We start from the raw sequence: 20,016 nt of genomic DNA, 5'->3' as shown, positions 1-20,016 counted from the left end.
ATGCGTAATTTTTAGAGCAGTAAAGAGTGAATTCTCAACTTTAGTATTTATCCCTTTCTTTTCTTCCTTTCTTTCACAACTCTAGTGTCACAATTATCCATTATAGTGCAACTGAGAAATAATTCCAGGAAGAAATACTCATTTTTTTCTGACGCTTTTTTAAAAAAGAAATTCCTTATCACTCCTTATCTTTTGCAAAATAATTGCAAGCATTTCTTTATCCATTTCTTTTAAAATCTACTGTATCAGGGCTTTTCTCATATTGTAGCAAATATATCTCCTCATGTATAGACTACAATAAATGCAAACTATCATATTAGAGGAATTACATTTGATTTCCTTGACTGAAAAGTTTCAATAGTTCTCCTTGCTCAAAAGCTATATTGTGTTTACAAGTATTTAAAACTTAATGTTTTGTTGAAAATCTAACATATTTTGGCATTTCTAAGTATTTAAGTCTTTTTATTTCATTTATTTCATTTAATTTTTCTTGTTCTTCTCTTCTTTCTTTTTTTTCTTTCTACCATTTCTTTTGCAGATAGGGCAAAAAGTTATTTCCGTTATTATTGTTGTTGTTATTATTGTTGTTATTTTGGCTAGTGCTCTCTTGTTCACTTCTTCTTTTAAGATGATTACTTTCAAATTCTTTATTATTATTCTATCTTCTTCCTTCTCTTTCCAGGTTCTAGCTCATTTGAATCTCAAAAAATGGAACGGCCTTCAATTTCTGTTATTTCCCCTACTAGCCCTGGAGCTTTAAAAGATGCACCACAAGTCCTACCTGGGCAGCTGTCAGTAAGTATAGAATTATGGTGCTAGAAAATGCATTTTGTCTGCTTGTAGATGTCTCACAATATTTATATTTACATTGTTTGGTAAATGTAAGTTTACTGCATTTTAACTAAGCATGTGTGTATGCTTACAACATAGCATTAAAAATGATTGATTGATTGTGTGCTATCGCTCATTTTCAACTCCTAGGTGCCATATTTTTTCCATAATAATCTATTCCTCAGAAAACATTTTGGCATGTACTTATACAACAGGACCAATCCTATGTTATGAGAACCAATTTTTAAAAATGAACTTCAAACTCAGTCCTGCTATAAGAGTGGTTCCTCTTTATGTTAGCCACTCACTAGCCACCCACTTTTATTCACATGTGCATCTATAGAAATATGAACACAGACCCATGCAAAAACACACACACATACAGACAATGCTACATAGTGATATTTAATTGCTCTGTTGGAAGCTTATTCCCCAAAAGTTGTTTGGGGAATGGCAGTGTACTGTCTTACAGGGCAGGGGATGGGAAAGATGTATACAAAATGGTAGCTGATGTGAAAGATGGCAAAAACAATAAACTCAGATCCGTCCTGTACAGTTTCCTACCTATTACAATCACTGAAGTAAACTCTCAGCTTAAAAAAAAATATGGCATAGCTGACTGAGTAAATTGACTCAATAGATTGGGCTGCTGGGTATTAATTCCTGCCTTCAGTTGTCCTCTTATACAGTAGAATCTAAAGAATAATCCTCTCCTGTTGTTGCCTGCCAAGAACCTGCCTTTGGAATGGAAATCACATACAGATAATATACATACTCATTTATAGATTCATCCTACATGAAGATGTCTAATCCCATTTAAAAGCAATCTAACAGACATTACAAAATCCCATTTTTAGTGCATTTTGTAGCTTAATCATAGTTTGTATGGGAAAAGTTCCTCCATTTTTTTACTTCCCAGATTTCCTTTCAAATCAGTTTCCATAGATCAAGGTATTTTAGTTGAAGGTAGCATATCATAAACAGGGTTTAATGTGGAGAAGAATTACTTGTATGCTTTCTATTATTTAATGAGTGTATTGTTGCTTCCTTTATCAGTCTAATGTAGATAAAAATAAACCCAAATTGACATATTTCATTGATAATGTAGAGCTCTTTTAATATTTTAGGTTAAACTATGGTATGATAAAGTGGGGCATCAGTTAATAGTGAATGTTCTTCAAGCAACAGATCTGCCACCTAGATTAGATGGACGACCAAGAAACCCATATGTGAAAATGTATTTTCTTCCAGATAGAAGGTAAGACTTCAGATGAAAGACCGTATTGTACAGATTGAAGCATCTCAATTAAGCCCTTTAATTGTGAAATTCGTTGCAACTTCAATATTACTCGTCTTGATGAAGGGTTAGTGGCCAGTTTTTAATTTTATTTTCTTTGATGCAAATCAGAATCTGTCTCTAAACAACACCAAAGTTATTCAGGTGCAAAGGATGATGCATTATTTTACCATATCTTCTGTTCTAGAATAATGTTGCTCAACCTTGGCAACTTTAAGCAGGCTGACTGGGAAATTTGGGGAATGAACGTCCACACATCTTAATGTCGACAAACTTGAGAAACACTGTCCTGGAATAATCCATTTTTTCCATAACTTTATTAGTTCCATTTTTTCCCACCCCATTTTTTCCTACAAGCAGAAGCCAATTGTGTGCAATATTAGCATTAAATGTCGACATCTACTTGATACTACTGGGTCAGAAGTCTGCTAATTGATGTGCAATAGGATATTCTGAAGGCCAGCACTAGCCACCAGTTATTTTCCTTGAATAATGTATTAATTACAACCTTTATGCCGAAAAGTAGCATAGAGTCTGGCTAAGATTTTATTATTTATGTGTTTATATTATTTCATTTTATATGGTCGTCCAAATAATGTGTTTATACTTGTTTACATTTTTGCTGTGTTTTTAATGTGTTAATAATAATATTTAATTTAGTAGTAGTAGTAGTAGTAGTAGTAGTAGTAGTAGTAGTAGTAGTAGTAATAATAATAATAATAATAATAATAATAATAATAATAATAATAATAATAATAATAATAATAATAATAATAATAATAATAATAATAATAATAATAAAGTTGGAAGATATCTTGGAGGTCATCGAGTCCAACCCCCTGCTCAGGCAGGAAACCCTATACCATTTCGGACAATGGCTGTCCAGTCTCTTCTTAAAAATTTCCAGTGTTGGAGCATTCACCGCTTCTGGAGGCAGGTTGTTCCATTGGTTAATTGTTCTAACTGTCAGGAAGTTTCTCCTTAATTCTAAGTTGCTTTTCTCCTTGATTAGTTTCCATCTGTTGCTCCTTGTCCTGCCTTCAGGCGTTTTGGAGAATAGCTTGACTCCCTCTTCTTTGTGGCAGCCCCTGAGATATTGGAACACTGCTATCAAGTCCCCCCTCGTCCTTCTCTTCGTTAAACTAGACCAGTGGTTCTCAACCTGTGGGTCGGGACCCCATTTGGGGTCGATCGACCATTTCATGGGGTCGCCAAGCAAGGCTGTCCGCCATTTTTTTTGTCCGCCATTTTCCCCCCCCTTTCCCGGTGGGTGCCTTACCTCCCTTGGGCTGGGCCAGCTGGTGGTCAGTTGCTCCGTCTCTGCTGCTTGCCAGCTACGCCTCGGCCGGCGCAGGGGGCGGAACCACGCATGCACGGCACTCCCGGGCAGGGAAAGTCCTCGACTTACAACCGGTTGGGTAGTCCTCGACTTACGACCGGTTTAGTCCTCGACTTACGACCGGTTTAGTCCTCGACTTACGACCAGTTTAGTCCTCGACTTACGACCGGTTGGGGTCGCGGCATTAAAAATGTTGAGAACCACTGAACTAGACATACCCAATTCCAGCAACTGTTTCTTATATAGTAAATGACTTAATGGATTCATTCTGTCTGTCCCTTGGTCAACCATTTAACTTACTAAGCTGTGAATCCAACCACAGCAATCTTTTATAGTGTTCAACTCTGCAATGCTGCTGGGTTATTGAGTTTGAAGCAGCTAATCAGCTGACTAGGGGATCTTCCCCTTGCCTCTTTACAGTGAGAAGTGAAAACACTGGAATCATAACTGTAGTTCATGATGAAGCTTAAGGCCTGGGATGGAAATACATATCTGGATTTCTGATGATGATTTACATGACTTTTTATGTTTCAGTGATAAGAGTAAAAGAAGGACAAAAACAGTAAAGAAAAGCTTAGAACCAAAATGGAACCAAACCTTTCTCTATTCGCATGTGCACCGTAAAGATTTTAGAGAACGGATGTTAGAAATCACTGTTTGGGATCAGCCAAGAGTGCAAGAAGAAGAAAGTGACTTCCTCGGAGAGGTGAATGTGCATGTGCCATCATTTTATTTTAAATGTGGAATAGAATCTTGAAGCAGTTTGTTCCTATTGTTAAACAAAAATGAATTTTGCTGTACTTTCTCATAGATTCTCATAGAGTTGGAGACTGCACTTTTAGATGATGATCCACATTGGTATAAGCTGCAGACCCACGATGAATCCTCACTACCTCTTCCTCAGCCATCACCTTTCATGCCAAGGAGACATGTCCATGGTGGAGAAAATTCCAGCAAAAAATTACAAAGTAGGTGCAGAATTCCGCTTTCATTTTGGTAGAACCTTTTGACTAGTAATTATGATGTAAACATTTATAACAATTTAAGCAACTACATTCAGTAAAACGTATGGGTTTCAAAGATCTGCACCAAGATTTAACTTATGCTGTCTCAGTGTTTTCAGAACTTCCGTAGGAAGTTTTTAGGTTGAAAATCGGATTCTTTAAACTGAGTAGGACTTGTTTTTAAAAGGGCATGCATAATATTGTGACTGTATTTATTATGATAGTGTTTGCAAAGACCAGACTTGGCTATATTGCCATCATCCTGAAATCTGAAAAAGTAAGAGGAATGCTTCCTGCTTTCATTTTAGCGGTCAATAAATGTCTACTAGGAGTGCTTTGTTGCTGCCTCTATGTTCAGCAGCTTTTCTTTTGATGATTTGTCAATAAGATTTTCAATACTGTCCAATTTCATTACCTCTTAACTTTTTTGATTAGATGGTTTAGGTTCACAGTTAACATGAGAATGGAAGCTGTTGTCCTTTTTGGCTCAGCTATAATTTATGGATACTCATCGATCCCATAATAACTTAAATGTCAATCTGTACTTGCTTGTGCGGATCATTGGATTCACATGTTGCACTAAACCATAATGTGAATTGGTTTGGTTTGGTTTAATATGATGTATGAACTTTAGTGAACCAGTTATGGTGCAGTGGTTAAGGCAAAACTCAGGAGACTGAGTTGTAGTCCCGCCTTAAACGTGAAAGCCAGCCAAGTGACTTTGGGCCAATCACAGCCCAACACACCTGGCGGGGTTGTTGTGGGTAAAATAGGAGAAAGAAGTATGAGGTACATTTGATATATAGGATAAGATATATACAGTAGCAATTAAGTAATGTGAAATCAGATATACCAGGTCTCTGTATATCTCTGTATATGGGCAAGTTCACAATAAATGCTACAATCCAGTGAGTCATTGTAATGTCACAATATGCTTGGAACTATAGCTAGTACCAGAGATGAAAATATGTTCTGATTCTGAGCCACTTTGCAATAGCTTTTTTTTTACACAATTATTATTATCTCTTTTTTTTAGTTCTGAATGCATCCCATTTATTTAACTCTCCCAAATAATTTTTGCTTACACATATTTTAACCTTTTGCAAAAGTATCAAGTATACAGTATTTGCCTTACTGTTGCACAGGATCTCAGCGAATCAGTGATAGTGACATCTCAGATAATGAGGTTGATGATGGTATTGGAGTAGTTCCTTCAGGTGCGTGGGTGAAGAGCATGGTCCTACATCCTTTGCTTCCACTTCCCTGTCCCTTTTCCTCTTCCAAGTTTGAATTTTCTAGATTTTTGAAAGAACTTGAGTTGGGAGATCATGTTTTCTAGAAAGGTGCATGTTGTATTGTTCCACGGTGACACATTCTAAAATTTATTTGATCCTGAATTAAAATTAATCTTCCATTCTACTACATCCGTAGAGAATGGTCAGAGGCAACGATTTGTTACAATATTAATATTTAATATTGATACCAATGTAAACAACTAATAAATCTGTTTGTACAAAATGTAGGCATTTCATGGGTCAAAGATCTGTTTTGAAATAAAAGATAATACAAAAATATATTCAAATATATAGCCCAAGTAATAAAAATCTCAATTAATTTTTTCTTGTTTTCAAGCCAGACAGGTGCACCATGGAATATATTGAAAATGCATGGCTATATGTAGTGCATGAAGCATGGCGATATATTTTATAATTCTTACAAACATTAATTAGTTTTCTTTATCTTAAATATATCCATAAAAGAAGATGTAAGTAATTTCTGTAAAAAGATAAAATCAAAATTCTAGAAATACAGTGTTCAACATTATAGGAAATGCTGCATGTTTCCTGCAGCCAGTCACAGCCTGAATTGAAAAATATGTTCAAAAAAACAAAAAACAAAAACCAGCCCCAACTTCACATTTCAATCAGATATTTCAACCAGATAATTATGAACTGTAATAAACAGTTTGAAAGAATTTTAGTTATTCTTATTTTTCTCTATTTGAAATAATGACTGGCTAGTATGGTTACCAATGCTATTTTGGCTAGTATATATTAATGCACATTATACAACAACATTGTCCAACAACCCTAGAACAGTATAGCACCTAAATTCATTCTACCGTATTTTTGGGAGGTGTTAATTATGTTAAAGAATTTTCTGTTAACTGAAAATCAAGAAAGATGTCATAATAGTCATAATGGTCTATTTTGCCATTTTTCTTCAACAATAGTTGAGCTTCTCTAAATTAGCTTACTAATAAATAAGCTAATAATCTCAGTTATATTGTTATAATTAAGCCATATGTTGTTACCTTTTGTCATACAATGCTGTCTTTATACTGTCTATTGGCAACATAGGCTATTGAATAAAAGCACTCAGAGCCCTCTCTGTGGGCATGCGTGCCGTCGCCCCAGTCCTAGGCTTTCAGCTGGGTTTTATAAAACCTTTTCGCTTTAGGCCTCTGCCGCCGTGTGCAAAAAAAAGAAAAGGTTCAATCAGTCAATTTCAACTTCTCGTGGGGAAAAAAAGATCTTGCAAATTTGGAATTGATTGATTGAACTTTTTAGTCCCACCCAGTCTGCCGTTACCACTGCAGCCACGTCTACCCAATGGGCCACGCCCACCCGGCACTCATAGTTTCCATTGTCTAATGTATATGTTTAAAAATCCTTGATAGTTTTCGTTTTGCAGATAAGGATGCATTTTAACATAAATATAATTAAACGGGGAAAGTTATTTCATAATTTACATCATAAGCAATTATTTTATCCATGCCACAAATCATCTTCCATTCACAAAGCAATCACACAGAATTTATGAGAGAAAAGTATGGAATATATTCTGCATGAGGATTCCTATAAACTCCTTTGTATTCTTCCTTAGATGCTGAGGTTCTTTAAGAACCACTAAATTTAATTTATATACTGTTCCTTCGCCTAAAGGATTGATTTAAGTAGCCTGCTGCTATTTATGCTACAGTTCAGGCCTTATCTTCTTATTATTAGAAGAACTTGATTGCGAGTTGGTATCTTTTTACCTTTTGAAAGATTTTCTTTTTGAACTCCATTGGTTCATCATGCTTCCTGTGCATAGATAGTTCTTCCTATAGGAGAACAAAATGTAATTTTTTTTTCAACAAGAAGCCATGTATGGCTTTTGCTATTTCAGTGGAAGGCATCATTCATGTCTGCATTCATATTGTAAGCTCTGTAACTAATTTGCAATTTTGATGGCCTTTAGTTATAGTTTTCTTTGTCTATTTGTTGTTTTTTATGTGCTAGGTCCAATAACAATACTTTGTGATAGTGAAGCAAAAACGTTTAATTCTGGGCAAAGGAAGTTCTACTGATTTTTTTCAATGTTGAGCAGTACTTTCTTAAGTGAATTTTGTATCATATTCACATCAGCAGCTAACTTAACTGAAAATGAAACTGAAGCTTCAATCTTAGAACAATTACTCACAAACTATTCTGTTGCTTGCAGTAATTTTGGCAATAGCATTGTTTCAGTGTTGCAGCCAAAGATGTACAGATTTCATCTGAAAATACTGAAGATTTGAAAAACTGACCATCCTAGAAATTAATATCTAATTATTATTTAGATATTATATTTGTTCTTTTTCATTTTTTCACCTCTGGGAATTTCTTAGTCTGCATGTAAATTCTTCTGAACCCATGTTTATGCTTTTCCCTCTTATATATATTTAAGTATAATGCTATTTGTTAGACCTAGTTGCATGATATTTCAGGATTTTCACTGGTGAAACAGCTATTTGAAAATCTTGTAATAAACAAAGTTGCTTTCTTGAAAAGACCAATCTGATTATTAATTCATTACTATTTGTGATCCAAACTAAATTAATGTTGTTGCACTTTTACCAGTAGGCTATAGGTCTAGCAGTAGAGAAAGTAAATCTGCAACATTAACTGTGCCAGAACAGCAAAGAACAACTCATCATCGTTCACGATCTGTATCTCCTCACCGTGGTGACGATCAGGGCAGGACCCGTTCTCGTTTACCAAATGTGCCATTACAGAGGTAAGATTGAAAATGTAGCTGCTTCATCATTAACTCTTGCACTAACATTAACTGTTAGTCTATACGAAATGGAGTAATCTAGAACCCCACTACAGTATTTTTAGCACTTTTCCATTGAATTCATCTGAATTTAAAAGTGGGCAACTGTGAGAGAGGCAGATTTTTGTGGTTATAGATATGTGAAGTTTATATTCTTTTTAGGTACTTTGTGCTCCGACAGGAGGGTGACTGTTGCCTCTGCCATGGTCAATTTGCCATGAAGAGAATTATTAGATTCTTGTGTAGTTCTCTTAATAACAGACTATAACTAGGCAATTCTTCATTCACTGTTTCCTAAACAAGATTATTCTATCAATCGCTTAATGCATTTTACTTTTTGATACCATCATGTTCCACACTGTCCTTAGGCCTTCCTGTCAAGGAAGTAATTTATAGAGCTAGAGCTAGAGCTCTTGCCAAAAAGCTTGGGGCAGCAAGGAAATACCAGAAGAATTCAGCAATATTGCCAAGGGTTTTTGTTTTCTCTCACCATCAAGTCATTGAATTAAATATTAATATTAATTATGTGCTACCTGGAAATTCTGAAAATGTTAGTCACAACACATCAGGAGAACAAATGGCTACAAAAGTCTATTGTACTGGACTGGGTTATATGTATTTTGCATTCCTAGATCAATATTCCTCTATTTGCATCAAAGTTATCAGACTTAAGAATTTTACACATTCATTTATATTAATGTATTTGTTCATTATTCTATAAACCAGGAGTTTAGATGAAATTCATCAAATGAGAAGATCACGTTCTCCAACTAGACACCATGATGCCTCCCGAAGCCCAGTTGACCGCAGACCCAGAGATAGGGATAATCAGTATTTATCAGATCAAGAAGGGTATGTTTTTTATCTTTATATTTCTATTAAAGTACCAGTGCAGCTTTGAAAATACTTTCTGTCTAAAATAAATGAAAAAAGTCCTCATATCTATAACAGCAGCAACCAAGTACCTATTCAAATCTTAAGGCAATCCTTTTACCCACCTCTTTGTGGAGCTTTTCCACCTTACTGAACCCTTACAGTCACTGTTTTTGCTGCCAATTTCTCAAATATTTTTTTATGCTGTCTATCTAGTACTTGAGGGATTGCGACAGCTAGGAGAGGGTTGACTTATTGTCTGAAGCTGCTGAGAATAGGACAAGAAGCAACAGGTTCTCATTAATGAGAGATCCGATTTGGAATTAAGGAGAAATTTCCTGACAGAGAGAACAATTAATTAATGTAAACGGCTTGCACCTTTAGCCTAACTCTAACCTTGAACTGAACAGTGCTTTGTAAGAAATGTGTTAAGAACTCTCTGAGCAGAATGTGGGATGTCTGATGCTCTGATTTATATAATTAACAGGATGATGACTGCTGGATTTTACAAAAACAGTACTTTCTGGATAATCAGCTGCCACTTTGATAAACTAGGGGGGGACATATTAAAAAAAATAAGGGAACATTAATGTCTCTCCATAGCAATCTCAGCTTTGTGGCTTGTATGTGTACATCAACAATTTGTTGTTAGAATTTGTAGGCTAAATGTGGCATGCGATGGCACTTTTGCAAATCTGACAACTATTATGTCAAGGATACATCATACCTACTCCTTTAATGATTCCCTGGGGACAAGATTGGAAGAGGAACATTTACATACGATTTTCCGTGTGGAATTTATGGAATAGCCCTATTCTTTATTATTCTTTGCAGTATTTTGGTTCACATGTAAAATATTAAATTTCATAGTTTTACTACTAAGATTACTATAATGCTGTTAGATAGCATGCCAGATGGCAGTGAATTATATGTTAACACTTTTTGTCAATCTTATTATTCAATTTACATTGCTGATAAGTTCTCCAAGTACATAATAGTATGGCGGCATATAGTTCAGAGTTTTGCTACCTCAAAAATGTTTAAATTTATCTGCCTACTAAATATGGTTTTTTTTATAATGTCATAGCTTCATAAACATAAGCTTTACTTGACAAAATAATCTATTTTATGGGGAATTCATTTTTATTTATCCAGGTTTTTTTTTTAAAAAAAGAGATATTATTATTAGCATGCATGCTATACCCAAGAACTACTCTCTTTGTTTTTGTTTCATGGTTTCCTGTAACTTACAGCCGCTTCTAATGAAGAAACACCAGTCTGGACCAGGCTAAAATTAATGTGTGGTGCCTTCTTTTCTTTTCTTTTTTTTTAAAGGGTTCAAATTTTACATGTAGGCATTTGCTATCAAGAACAGATGAAAGCAACCTTGAAAACATAACATTAAGTATGTTAATAAGGCATAAATAGCTAGTAATTTTTGGGCTTCCCTAATTCTTTGCTAGGAGCAGAGAGACACTTTCATGCTACGTTTCTTAACTCTGAGCATTTTGTGCTTATTTTAATGAACCTTTTACTTTCATTACACTTGTTTATAAGGTGAAATAGTAGAAAATCCTGCCAAATATGACTTGAGAAACAAAACTTTCAAAACTGTTTTGGATGTTAAGGCTCAGTAGTGTGTAAATTTAGGCTGCTTAGAAATTTGTTGAAACAAATTAAGTTTAAGTGTACTAAAACTTTATTTGTAAAAAATTGATCTAATGTAGTAAACAGCTACTTTTTGCTGACATATAAAAGGAGTAGTCTAATAAAAAATTCTTTAAAGCTTATCAAAAGGACTATCTCAGTTCAGAATTTCTGGTTTATTTTGTGTTTTCATTTACATATCATGGCATAAATTCATGCTATTTAATGCTTCATATTTATGTAACTGTTCATTCATCGTCCAATCCTGTCTGTGCAGTGAGCTTCTTATGCTGCCCAGGGCAAAACGAGGAAGAAGTGCAGAGTGCCTACATACTACCAGGTAAATACAGGCATTTGGTAACTAAGCTTGCTTATAAATAGTTCCGGTGTATGTCTTTCACATCTTTTTTTTATTTTACAAATCATTCTGTTTCCCCAGAAACTAGTATTCCTGTTAGTCCTACTGCAGATGATAGGCCGCCTAATTGTTTAGTTATTTTTAAAAGTTTTCTTATACCGAAACATCAGTCGATTCAATGAATGAGTTTAATGAATCCAAATCTATGGATCTGAGCAGCTGTTTCATATGTTTATATATCCTGTAATGTCTAGATCTTATAGCTTCTGTTAGGACAAATTTCATATTTAGCAATTGATCAGTTGCAAGCGCTGTAACTACAAGCAAAAATAGGCCTTCAAATGTACGGCAGGGTTATTATTCCATGTTTCATTCTTTACAATTATTTGTTTAGTTTTTTTTACTTTATTATTTTGAGTTTTCTGTTTTATACATACTGATCATTTCTGATGTAAAATTAAGTGCTCTTATTCATTGCAAAACTTTATGGACATATGTGCTTCTTATCGCAGACATAGCAGGGAGGTTTCAACCTCATGTACAGTCAGAAGGGGATCCACTCAAAACCTCATGGTTCTGTTATAATGAACTGATGTATTCACCTTATACCATCTCCAAATGTTTTAAGTTTATACTTCACACATTCAGCCATAGATTCTCTGCCTTTGAGGTTATCCACTGGGAGATTGTAACAACTCCTGTCCAAAGTCCTTATACGTGCTGAAATTTAAACAACTATACAGTATGTGTACTTTCAAATGCCCTTTCTATCACTCTTGGCAGGTGGAGTTACTCTCTCCCCTAATCTCAAGTTATCCAAATGAGGCAACTGTGCCTATCTGATTAAATAATCAAAATATGAAAGTGATCAAAACAATGATGGTCAGAAACCATGATATTACACAAGCCTACCTAACATTTGCCACAAACTGGCTTTTATTTTGCAGAACTTGCATTTTTATCCTTCTTTTTGATCCATAACTGTAAATTCATTAATAAATACCTGCCTTGGTGATATTTGCAGAAAGGCGGTAGTATATAAACAAGAGTAGCAGCAAATGCTTTTTCCCCAGATACTGCAGGATAAGCCCTATCTGAAACCTGGAGTGAACTTGCAAAAGTTTATGCTGTTCATAGGGGGGGGGGGGAAACTGGTAAGAAATCCTGGTAGTCACATCTTAAAAAAAATAGATGTGGAAAGCAGAATATTATAGATGAATCAATGTAATGATTATATAGTAGTAATAGAAGTGATAGGTGAATAGTTTGTTATTATTTTGTAAAAGATTGAGGTCCTTTTCTGAAATTGAAAATCAGATTCCGAAACACTTCACTCTATCTCATGCAGGCCATACTCACAATTGTATTTTATTAATATACATACATACACACACACACACACACACACACACACATACATACATACATACTGGAAAAATAAACTTGAGAACTATGCTCAAATATGGGCAATTGAAGAATAAAGCTCTCCTGAACAATTCAGTGACTGTGAGTTGCTATTTTTTGTCTTTTCTTTGATCCAGTACAACTTCAGTAGATAGAGTTTAAACTTTTATTATTTAAATTAGCAAGTATTTATTTATTTATTAAAACAAATTTATGTAGCTGTCCAGTTGACACAGTGATTCCAGGCAGTGTATAGCATTAAAAATCCACAGTTAAAAATACACAATTAACCATCACGCTACTCCATGGTGGTGATAATAGGATGAGACAAGTCACTTGATTGGGCCTAAATAGGTTCCCTAAGCCTGCTGACAAAATCATGTATTCAAGGCTTTGCGGAAAAGCAACAAGGTGGGGGTCAATCTTATCTCTGGAGGGATGATGTTGCCAAGGTAGAGAACCACCACAGAGAAGGTCCTTTTTCTAGGTCCCACCAGGTATACTTCCTTGATAGTTGGGCCCAGTGCTTTTTTTCTAAAAAAAAAAAAAAAGGTGCCGGAACTCACACACGTCATACAACCCGCCTTGCCTACCCTACAAGGTTCCATCCAAAAAAGGTGCCGGAACTCCGTTCTGGGCATTCTATGAGAAAAAAAGCCCTGGTTGGGCCCACAACATTCCTGCTCCAGTGGGCCAGGTAGATGTTATTATTAACAATATTTGCCAACAAACAGCAAATGACTTACATGAATGTTTTGCTGCATCATAATTTACTATTTCGTCTAGTTATTTCATCTCTGCCTATATATTTTTGTTTCTTGCATGGCTCTTTCCCCTTCTTTTCTGTCACATTCAAGAAATTCTGTTAGGCACTATAAATCACTACCTCCCAAGATGCCTTTATTTGAGAATGGCACTTACTGGAATCTTTACAGGTAAGAAATCTGTTGCTGTCACATGAAAGTTCTCACATAGAATTCTAGAGAAAAAAGGACGTATTTTTCAAATGGAATTGTCAACCAGCCTCTCTATCTTAACACATAACTTAACACATAACACAGCCACACCTTCTCTTAAATGCTTTGCTAGGTTGCAGTACCCAGCTTGTTTGGCTGATCTATAGCAGCTAAGCCAGATTACTCCTCACAAGTTCTTGGATGGGAGATTATCACAAAATAGCAGGGTTCTTTACAGGCAGTCCTCAACTTATGACAATTGGTTCAGTGAACATTCCAAGTTACTACATAACTAAAAATGTGACTTATGACCAGTCCTCATAATGACTGTCACAGCATCCCTGCAGTCATATAATGCAATTTGGATTCCTGGCAATCAGCATATATCTATGACGGTTACAAAGTCTTAGGTCTTGTGATTGCCATTTGCAACCTTCCCAGATGGCTTCCAACAAGCAAAGTCAATGGGGGAAGCTGGTTTGCTTAACGACTGGTGACGTGAGGACTCACTTTATGCCTGGCATCACTTAGTGACCCAATTGTATCAAAAGTTAGGGGCCACCTGTACTAGACATGGAAGTAAAAAAAAATAGCAAAAGACGTCTGTGGCAAACCACATCCATATTGTCAAGATACTTGAATGTACCTTATTATATCACCATGAATTGAACATAATTTTATGGTTGCCTTCGCTTCTTAGATAACAGTATAGCCTTCTGCCTAGCAAAGTAGTTTGGTCAAACTTTAATTCCATTTAAGTTATTTTCCAGTATAAACATTCATTGCACAGCTGAATGAATTTGTAGCTGGAATCTATAAACTTATCCATACTTACCCAGTTCTATGTCCTATTGAATATAGAATGGGCTACTTTCTTAGGATATTCCTAGGACTGTTTATCATCACACCAGTTTTCTCTCCTCAATCTCCGATGCTTATACCACATTGATGTTTTGGATATTTTAATTTTGTATGTATTTTCTTTTCTTTTCTTCCTGTGTGATTTGCATTCTTTGTGAAACTTACTTTTTTTTTCTTTTTCATGAATTATTTTGAATTGTGAAGCTCAACCCTGCCTGCATATATTAAGGCCAAATCAGTGCTTAGTCAGGATAATTCACTTCATCCTAATTGCCTTAACTCACATGTACCAAGATTTGCAGGAGGACTGTTGGTTAGGTAAGGTTTCAGACAAAGCATCTTTCCCTGTATTTATTTATTTAGAATAATTGTCTTCATGGTAGAATATCTTTTTCCTTCAAACCAATGGAATTCCATCACTTTGTGTTCTGTTTTCCTTCAAAGAAATAACGATACAGCTATATTTATTTTCATATTTTCTTTCCACTTTTTATATTGGTATTGGCCAGCTTCATTACCCACTGCTGAGCTGTAATCTTGCTTATGAAAGCCAATAAATTGACTTCGTAGGATAAGATTGCAGCATAATGATACCATTTTATGCAACCAAATTTAGTTTTTATCCTTTTTATATTTTTTGAACAATCTTCTTGCCATGTTTCATCCAGCCTGTTCCTTTATATCTCCATGACTTTATTGTAACTTAACATCTTGTGTAGAAAGAACATTACTTTGATTTAATATCTAACATGCTATTCCTTTCTTTGTTTTCTTTTGTTTTTCTTCTCTTTCTCTTCCATTGGATGCATTAGTGAACTGCAGCCCTCGCTTGACAGGGCTAGGAGTGCTAGTACTAACTGCTTGAAGCCTGATACTAGTTTGCATTCACCAGAACAAGAAAGGTATAAAAGAAAGACTTCTCAACATCGTGTCATTTGTGCTGGTGATCAGTATTACCTTTGTTGCTTTTTCTGTATCAGCTTTTTATTTGCTTCACTGATACTACACATGCCTATTTTCATATATGTAAATATTTATTGATTCAACAGTCATGGATGCCATGCTTCTAACATGTTTGATGTGATTATAACAGCGTCCAGCAACTTCAGCTTTTGTTCACAATTCTTTTTCACTCACATTCTGGTTTGGTTTGGTTTGGTTTGGTTTGAATATGTGCCCTTGTTGTTGTTTGCAAAAGTCCTCGGTATGCTGATAACAACACTTTATTAACAATTGAGATAGTTAACTGAACACTACTTTCGTTATTCCTCCATCTGACAAAGTTGGAACTGGTCCATGAAAGTTTGGGTAACAATAAATTTGCATATGTGGAAAATGTCAAAAAGTTGTTTTCCCTTGACTGACAACCTTCAAAAATATTGTTAACATTTAATTTATTTAACTCATCGGTTATAGATATTGCCTGTTCAGCAAATTGTCTAGTGAAGTTTAGAATCAGGCTGAAAATATACTCAGAAAATGGGAATGGGGATCCAATATTAGTGGCCCTTTCAACTGTCAACAAAATTCTAGTTTCTACTGAAACCAGAAGAAGGAAACATATATGCAACTGATACAAACATGACTGCTTCTGTTTCAGCACCTTTCATTGTGTTATTCAACTACATTAGGAAATAGGGTTCATTTTTGAATGTTTGATTATATTTTGATTATATTTTATCAATAAACTGCAGAGATGCAAAGTATTATTATAATTGTACCTAAAGCTTTATTGTTTTAATATGGAATCTAATCCAAGTCAACAGCATTTGTCTTAACATTTTTGGTTTTATGACACATGCAATATTGAATATAAAAAGGACAACAAATCAAAAATTAGGCCAGTTTATTTATCCTGAACATTTTCTGAAACCTAACATTCTTCAGTTGATGTATTATCAAACATGCTTGTAAACCCTATTCTAAGCACTTTGAGCTTATTGGAGGAAGAATTAGGATATAAATGTATTTATCCTTTTCTTAGGGACAATGTTAAAAATAAGCAGACCACAAAATTACTGAGATGAAATTTCCCATAATTTATTGTCTCTTAACAATTAAGACTGATACCTCAGCATATACCATCTTGGATTCAAATCCATGCCCTATCCTGACAGTTTCATTAGAATAATAGTAACTGTCCTCGCCTTTCCCACAAACAACTCAAAATGGTAGTTTATAATCTTTAAGTTTTTGTCTGGGAAACTTTAGCCCAACATACTTGTTAAATTCTGTTGCACATTATCCTTAGCGATTCCAAATAACTGATAAATAAAATTATTTCACTGTAAAACTGGAAGCAGAGATGAAAATGTCATTATCTATCTATCTATCTATCTATCTATCTATCTATCTATCTATCTATCTATCTATCTATCTATCTATCTATATTATGACCTTTTCCTCTCTGCTTCCAGTTTCCAGATAGATAGATAGATGGATGGATGGATGGATGGTTGATAGATAGATAGATAGATAGATAGATAGATAGATAGATAGATAGATAGATAGATAGATAGATATCTGGTTGAGTCAAAGAAGACACTCTGTTGTGCAGCAGTTCATCTGTGGACACAGAGGTAGCTCTGCAGTCCCAACCTGTAAGCACAGAGTCTAGCACAGGGGTAGGCAACCTTGGCTCTTTTATGACTCGTGGACTTCAACTCCCAGAATTCCTGAGCCAGCACAGCTGGCTCAGGAATTCTGGGAGTTGAAGTCCACGAGTCATAAAAGAGCCAAGGTTGCCTACCCCTGGTCTACCATAATAGGGATACTGGAAGTCCATTTTAGTAATTATGAAAATTATTCTGTGATGCCCCTCATAGTTTTCTATCAGGTTTTGGTAGTGCCTGTCTTCAAATCCGGTGGACGTTTTATAGCCTGGGGCTCACTACCAGATTCTATCAGCAGCTGCAGCTTCTGGTTCCCTTGGTTGGAGGTCACAGTAGCATAGGGCTTCTTTCACAGTTTCATTGTTGTGCTTGCACAGTCAACCTTGAAGTCTCTCCCCAGACTCCATATACTCTAAAGCAACCAGTGTGACATACAGTGGTCATCCATTCTGATGATGTGTTCCAACCACAGCCTCGGGCTTTGATAATCAGGGACTTTGTGCTGGAGGCCTTTGTATCATCCAAAACCTCTAGGTTGAAACATAGCCTTGCCCACAAATGCCAAGAATGGAGCGGAGAGTGTGCAAGTGAAATTTCTCCAATTGTTTGATGTGTCATCAGTACAGAATCCAGAACTTACATCCATATAGGAGGGAGGGGAAAACCACAGTTTTGTAGGCTTTTAGCTTTGTGGAAATATGGTTGTTATGTTGACTGAGCACTCTAATATACAGCTGGTCTAGTGCCTGGCTGGTCTTGCTGATCCTGAAGTCAATTTCTTTATCCAAAGTCCCATTGCTCATGATGATGCTTCCCAAGTATTTGAAACATTTCTTAGCTTGGTGATCTCACGTGGTTTGGACCATCTGCCTAGATGATTTTATTGGGGGTATGGCTGCTGTCATATAAAAACTACTTGGCGCCATAGTAAGAACTGAGCACCAGGTGAACAAGCAGCCCTAAAAACGGTGCAGCAGGTCCCTCTGAACACCCTATGCACCCTGAACACTCCATATACCCCTAAGCATCCAATACAGGACCAGGAGCTATGAACATGGGGGAAACTTTACCGAAATGTTTATTTCAGGAAGTGCTTTATATAATTTAAAAGATATACTTGCCTAGTGTGCAGAATTGCATGGGCTGACAGTAACAATTTATTTCACATAATTTATTTTGGGAGCAGCACTGATCTTCAATGGTGTTCGAGCTTTTGGACTGACGTCTGGAAATTTGAATCAGCTGATATTATGACTGAAGGGTATTCTGCAACATTAAGCCAATTCTTTTAGCCTGTTTGCACAACTGCATATATAATTTAATTCAATTTATAAAGTTGTCTTGGTTTTAGGATGCAGATCCCACATTTAGTAAAGTTCTTATAAACATGTATGAAATGTTGGCACTGGCAGGGAGCCTTGTTTTCCCAATAAGACATTACATTGAAGGTCTTGTCTATTACCATAAATGGCCTTGACCAGTTCAGTCAGCAGCCAGCACTCGGCTGAACATACCCAATTCATGTTTTTACCAACAGCAATGAGTAAATAAGTGCAGTCTCACAATGATGGATGATATGGGAAAAGTGGAGAAAAGTGTTTCCAGAAATAATATAGGAAGTTAATAAAAAGTGAACCTTTATGGGAGTGGGATTAAATTTTTTGCCTCTATGTATGATAAAAATAATCATACAGTCACCATAAAATTAAGATGGTCTCATAACTGAATTCCAAACGGCAGTAAATGTAACCAACTTAAAGTTTAAATTTAGCAGTTAAAATTTCTGAAGAAGAAAGACCAGACGAAAGAGCAAAAGATTGAGCAAATCTTTTAATGTTGACACCGAATACCCCATAATCTAGGATACCAGAGGATTTTTCCTTCACTATAACCAAATGTCCTCTAAGGAATTAGAAAAAGTGCCACAACTCCCCCCAAAAGCCCCTTTAAAGCACTTTTGTGAGAAGAAAAGATGGTTCAGTTAGAAAATTGCTAATAAGTCTTTTGCAAGGGCAAGAGTTTCTGGAGATTGATATAAGAGATTTCAAGATCTTGAAGTGATTTTAATCAATTTACAATATTGTCATTTTGTACCGATCCTTCAAAATGTCAAAGGTCAAAGATATTAATCATCCTATTCAATAAGCCTGCCTGCTCTTAAAAGGTAGGACTCTATTACACAATCTCCATAAATGTAAAAATCAAGCATGGGGAATTTTCTATAGCCCTGAATATCATATTATTAATATTTTCCAGCATTCTGTAAAAAATTATTAAGAAACAGATCTTGGTCATACTTTTTGCAGCCATAGTACTTTTTACCACCAGTCAGCTAATGAGTCCTATCAGCTGGCTGGCAGGGAAGAGATTACTGGCTTCTTACTGCTAATGGCAGCAGGAACTCAGGAATATGTGGTGGGGATGTGGGGAAAAAGGTTCCTCCTCCAACAGATCCACAAAGCTACTAGGACAGGGGTAGGCAACCTTGGCTCTTTTATGCCTCGTGGACTTCAACTCCCAGAATTCCTGAGCCAGCCGGCTCAGGAATTCTGGGAGTTGAAGTCCACAAGTCATAAAAGAGCCAAGTTGCCTACCCCTGTACTAGGGGGTCCATGTGCTTTTCCTAATGGATTAGATTTAGCTGGACAAAGTGGAGGAGATCGCTAGTTGTCTCTGGTCTTACTCGTAAGCTTACTGGTGGCTGTGGGAAATAAGTGATCTATAATAGGGTCATGGGGATGGGAAGACTGCAAT

The 20,016-nt window shown here is 35.8% G+C and overlaps 1 protein-coding gene across 5 annotated transcripts in view; it reads left to right on the top strand.

Annotated features, from left to right (window-relative positions):
- RIMS1 (regulating synaptic membrane exocytosis 1) overlaps positions 1 to 20,016 on the top strand; it is a 101,571-nt gene that overhangs the window by 14,662 nt on the left and 66,893 nt on the right. For 2 of the 5 annotated variants that reach the window (XM_029284083.1, XM_015815685.1), the window contains exons 7-15: positions 683 to 795; positions 1,959 to 2,089; positions 4,002 to 4,173; positions 4,279 to 4,435; positions 5,617 to 5,688; positions 8,356 to 8,512; positions 9,278 to 9,403; positions 11,349 to 11,411; positions 15,463 to 15,552. In XM_029284083.1, the coding sequence (XP_029139916.1) occupies positions 683 to 795; positions 1,959 to 2,089; positions 4,002 to 4,173; positions 4,279 to 4,435; positions 5,617 to 5,688; positions 8,356 to 8,512; positions 9,278 to 9,403; positions 11,349 to 11,411; positions 15,463 to 15,552 (1,081 nt within the window). Of the gene's footprint in view, positions 1 to 682; positions 796 to 1,958; positions 2,090 to 4,001; positions 4,174 to 4,278; positions 4,436 to 5,616; positions 5,689 to 8,355; positions 8,513 to 9,277; positions 9,404 to 11,348; positions 11,412 to 13,690; positions 13,769 to 15,462; positions 15,553 to 20,016 lie in introns of all 5 variants that reach the window. The other 3 variants (XM_029284082.1, XM_029284084.1, XM_029284081.1) reach the window with 3 other exon arrangements.

This window comes from Protobothrops mucrosquamatus, unplaced genomic scaffold, assembly GCF_001527695.2.
Source record: "Protobothrops mucrosquamatus isolate PMUCROS unplaced genomic scaffold, P.Mucros_1.0 scaffold366, whole genome shotgun sequence".
NCBI classification, from domain to species: Eukaryota; Metazoa; Chordata; class Lepidosauria; order Squamata; family Viperidae; genus Protobothrops; species Protobothrops mucrosquamatus.
The sequence above is the reverse complement of the archived record's forward strand: the minus strand, read 5'-3'. Positions and strand labels throughout refer to the sequence as shown.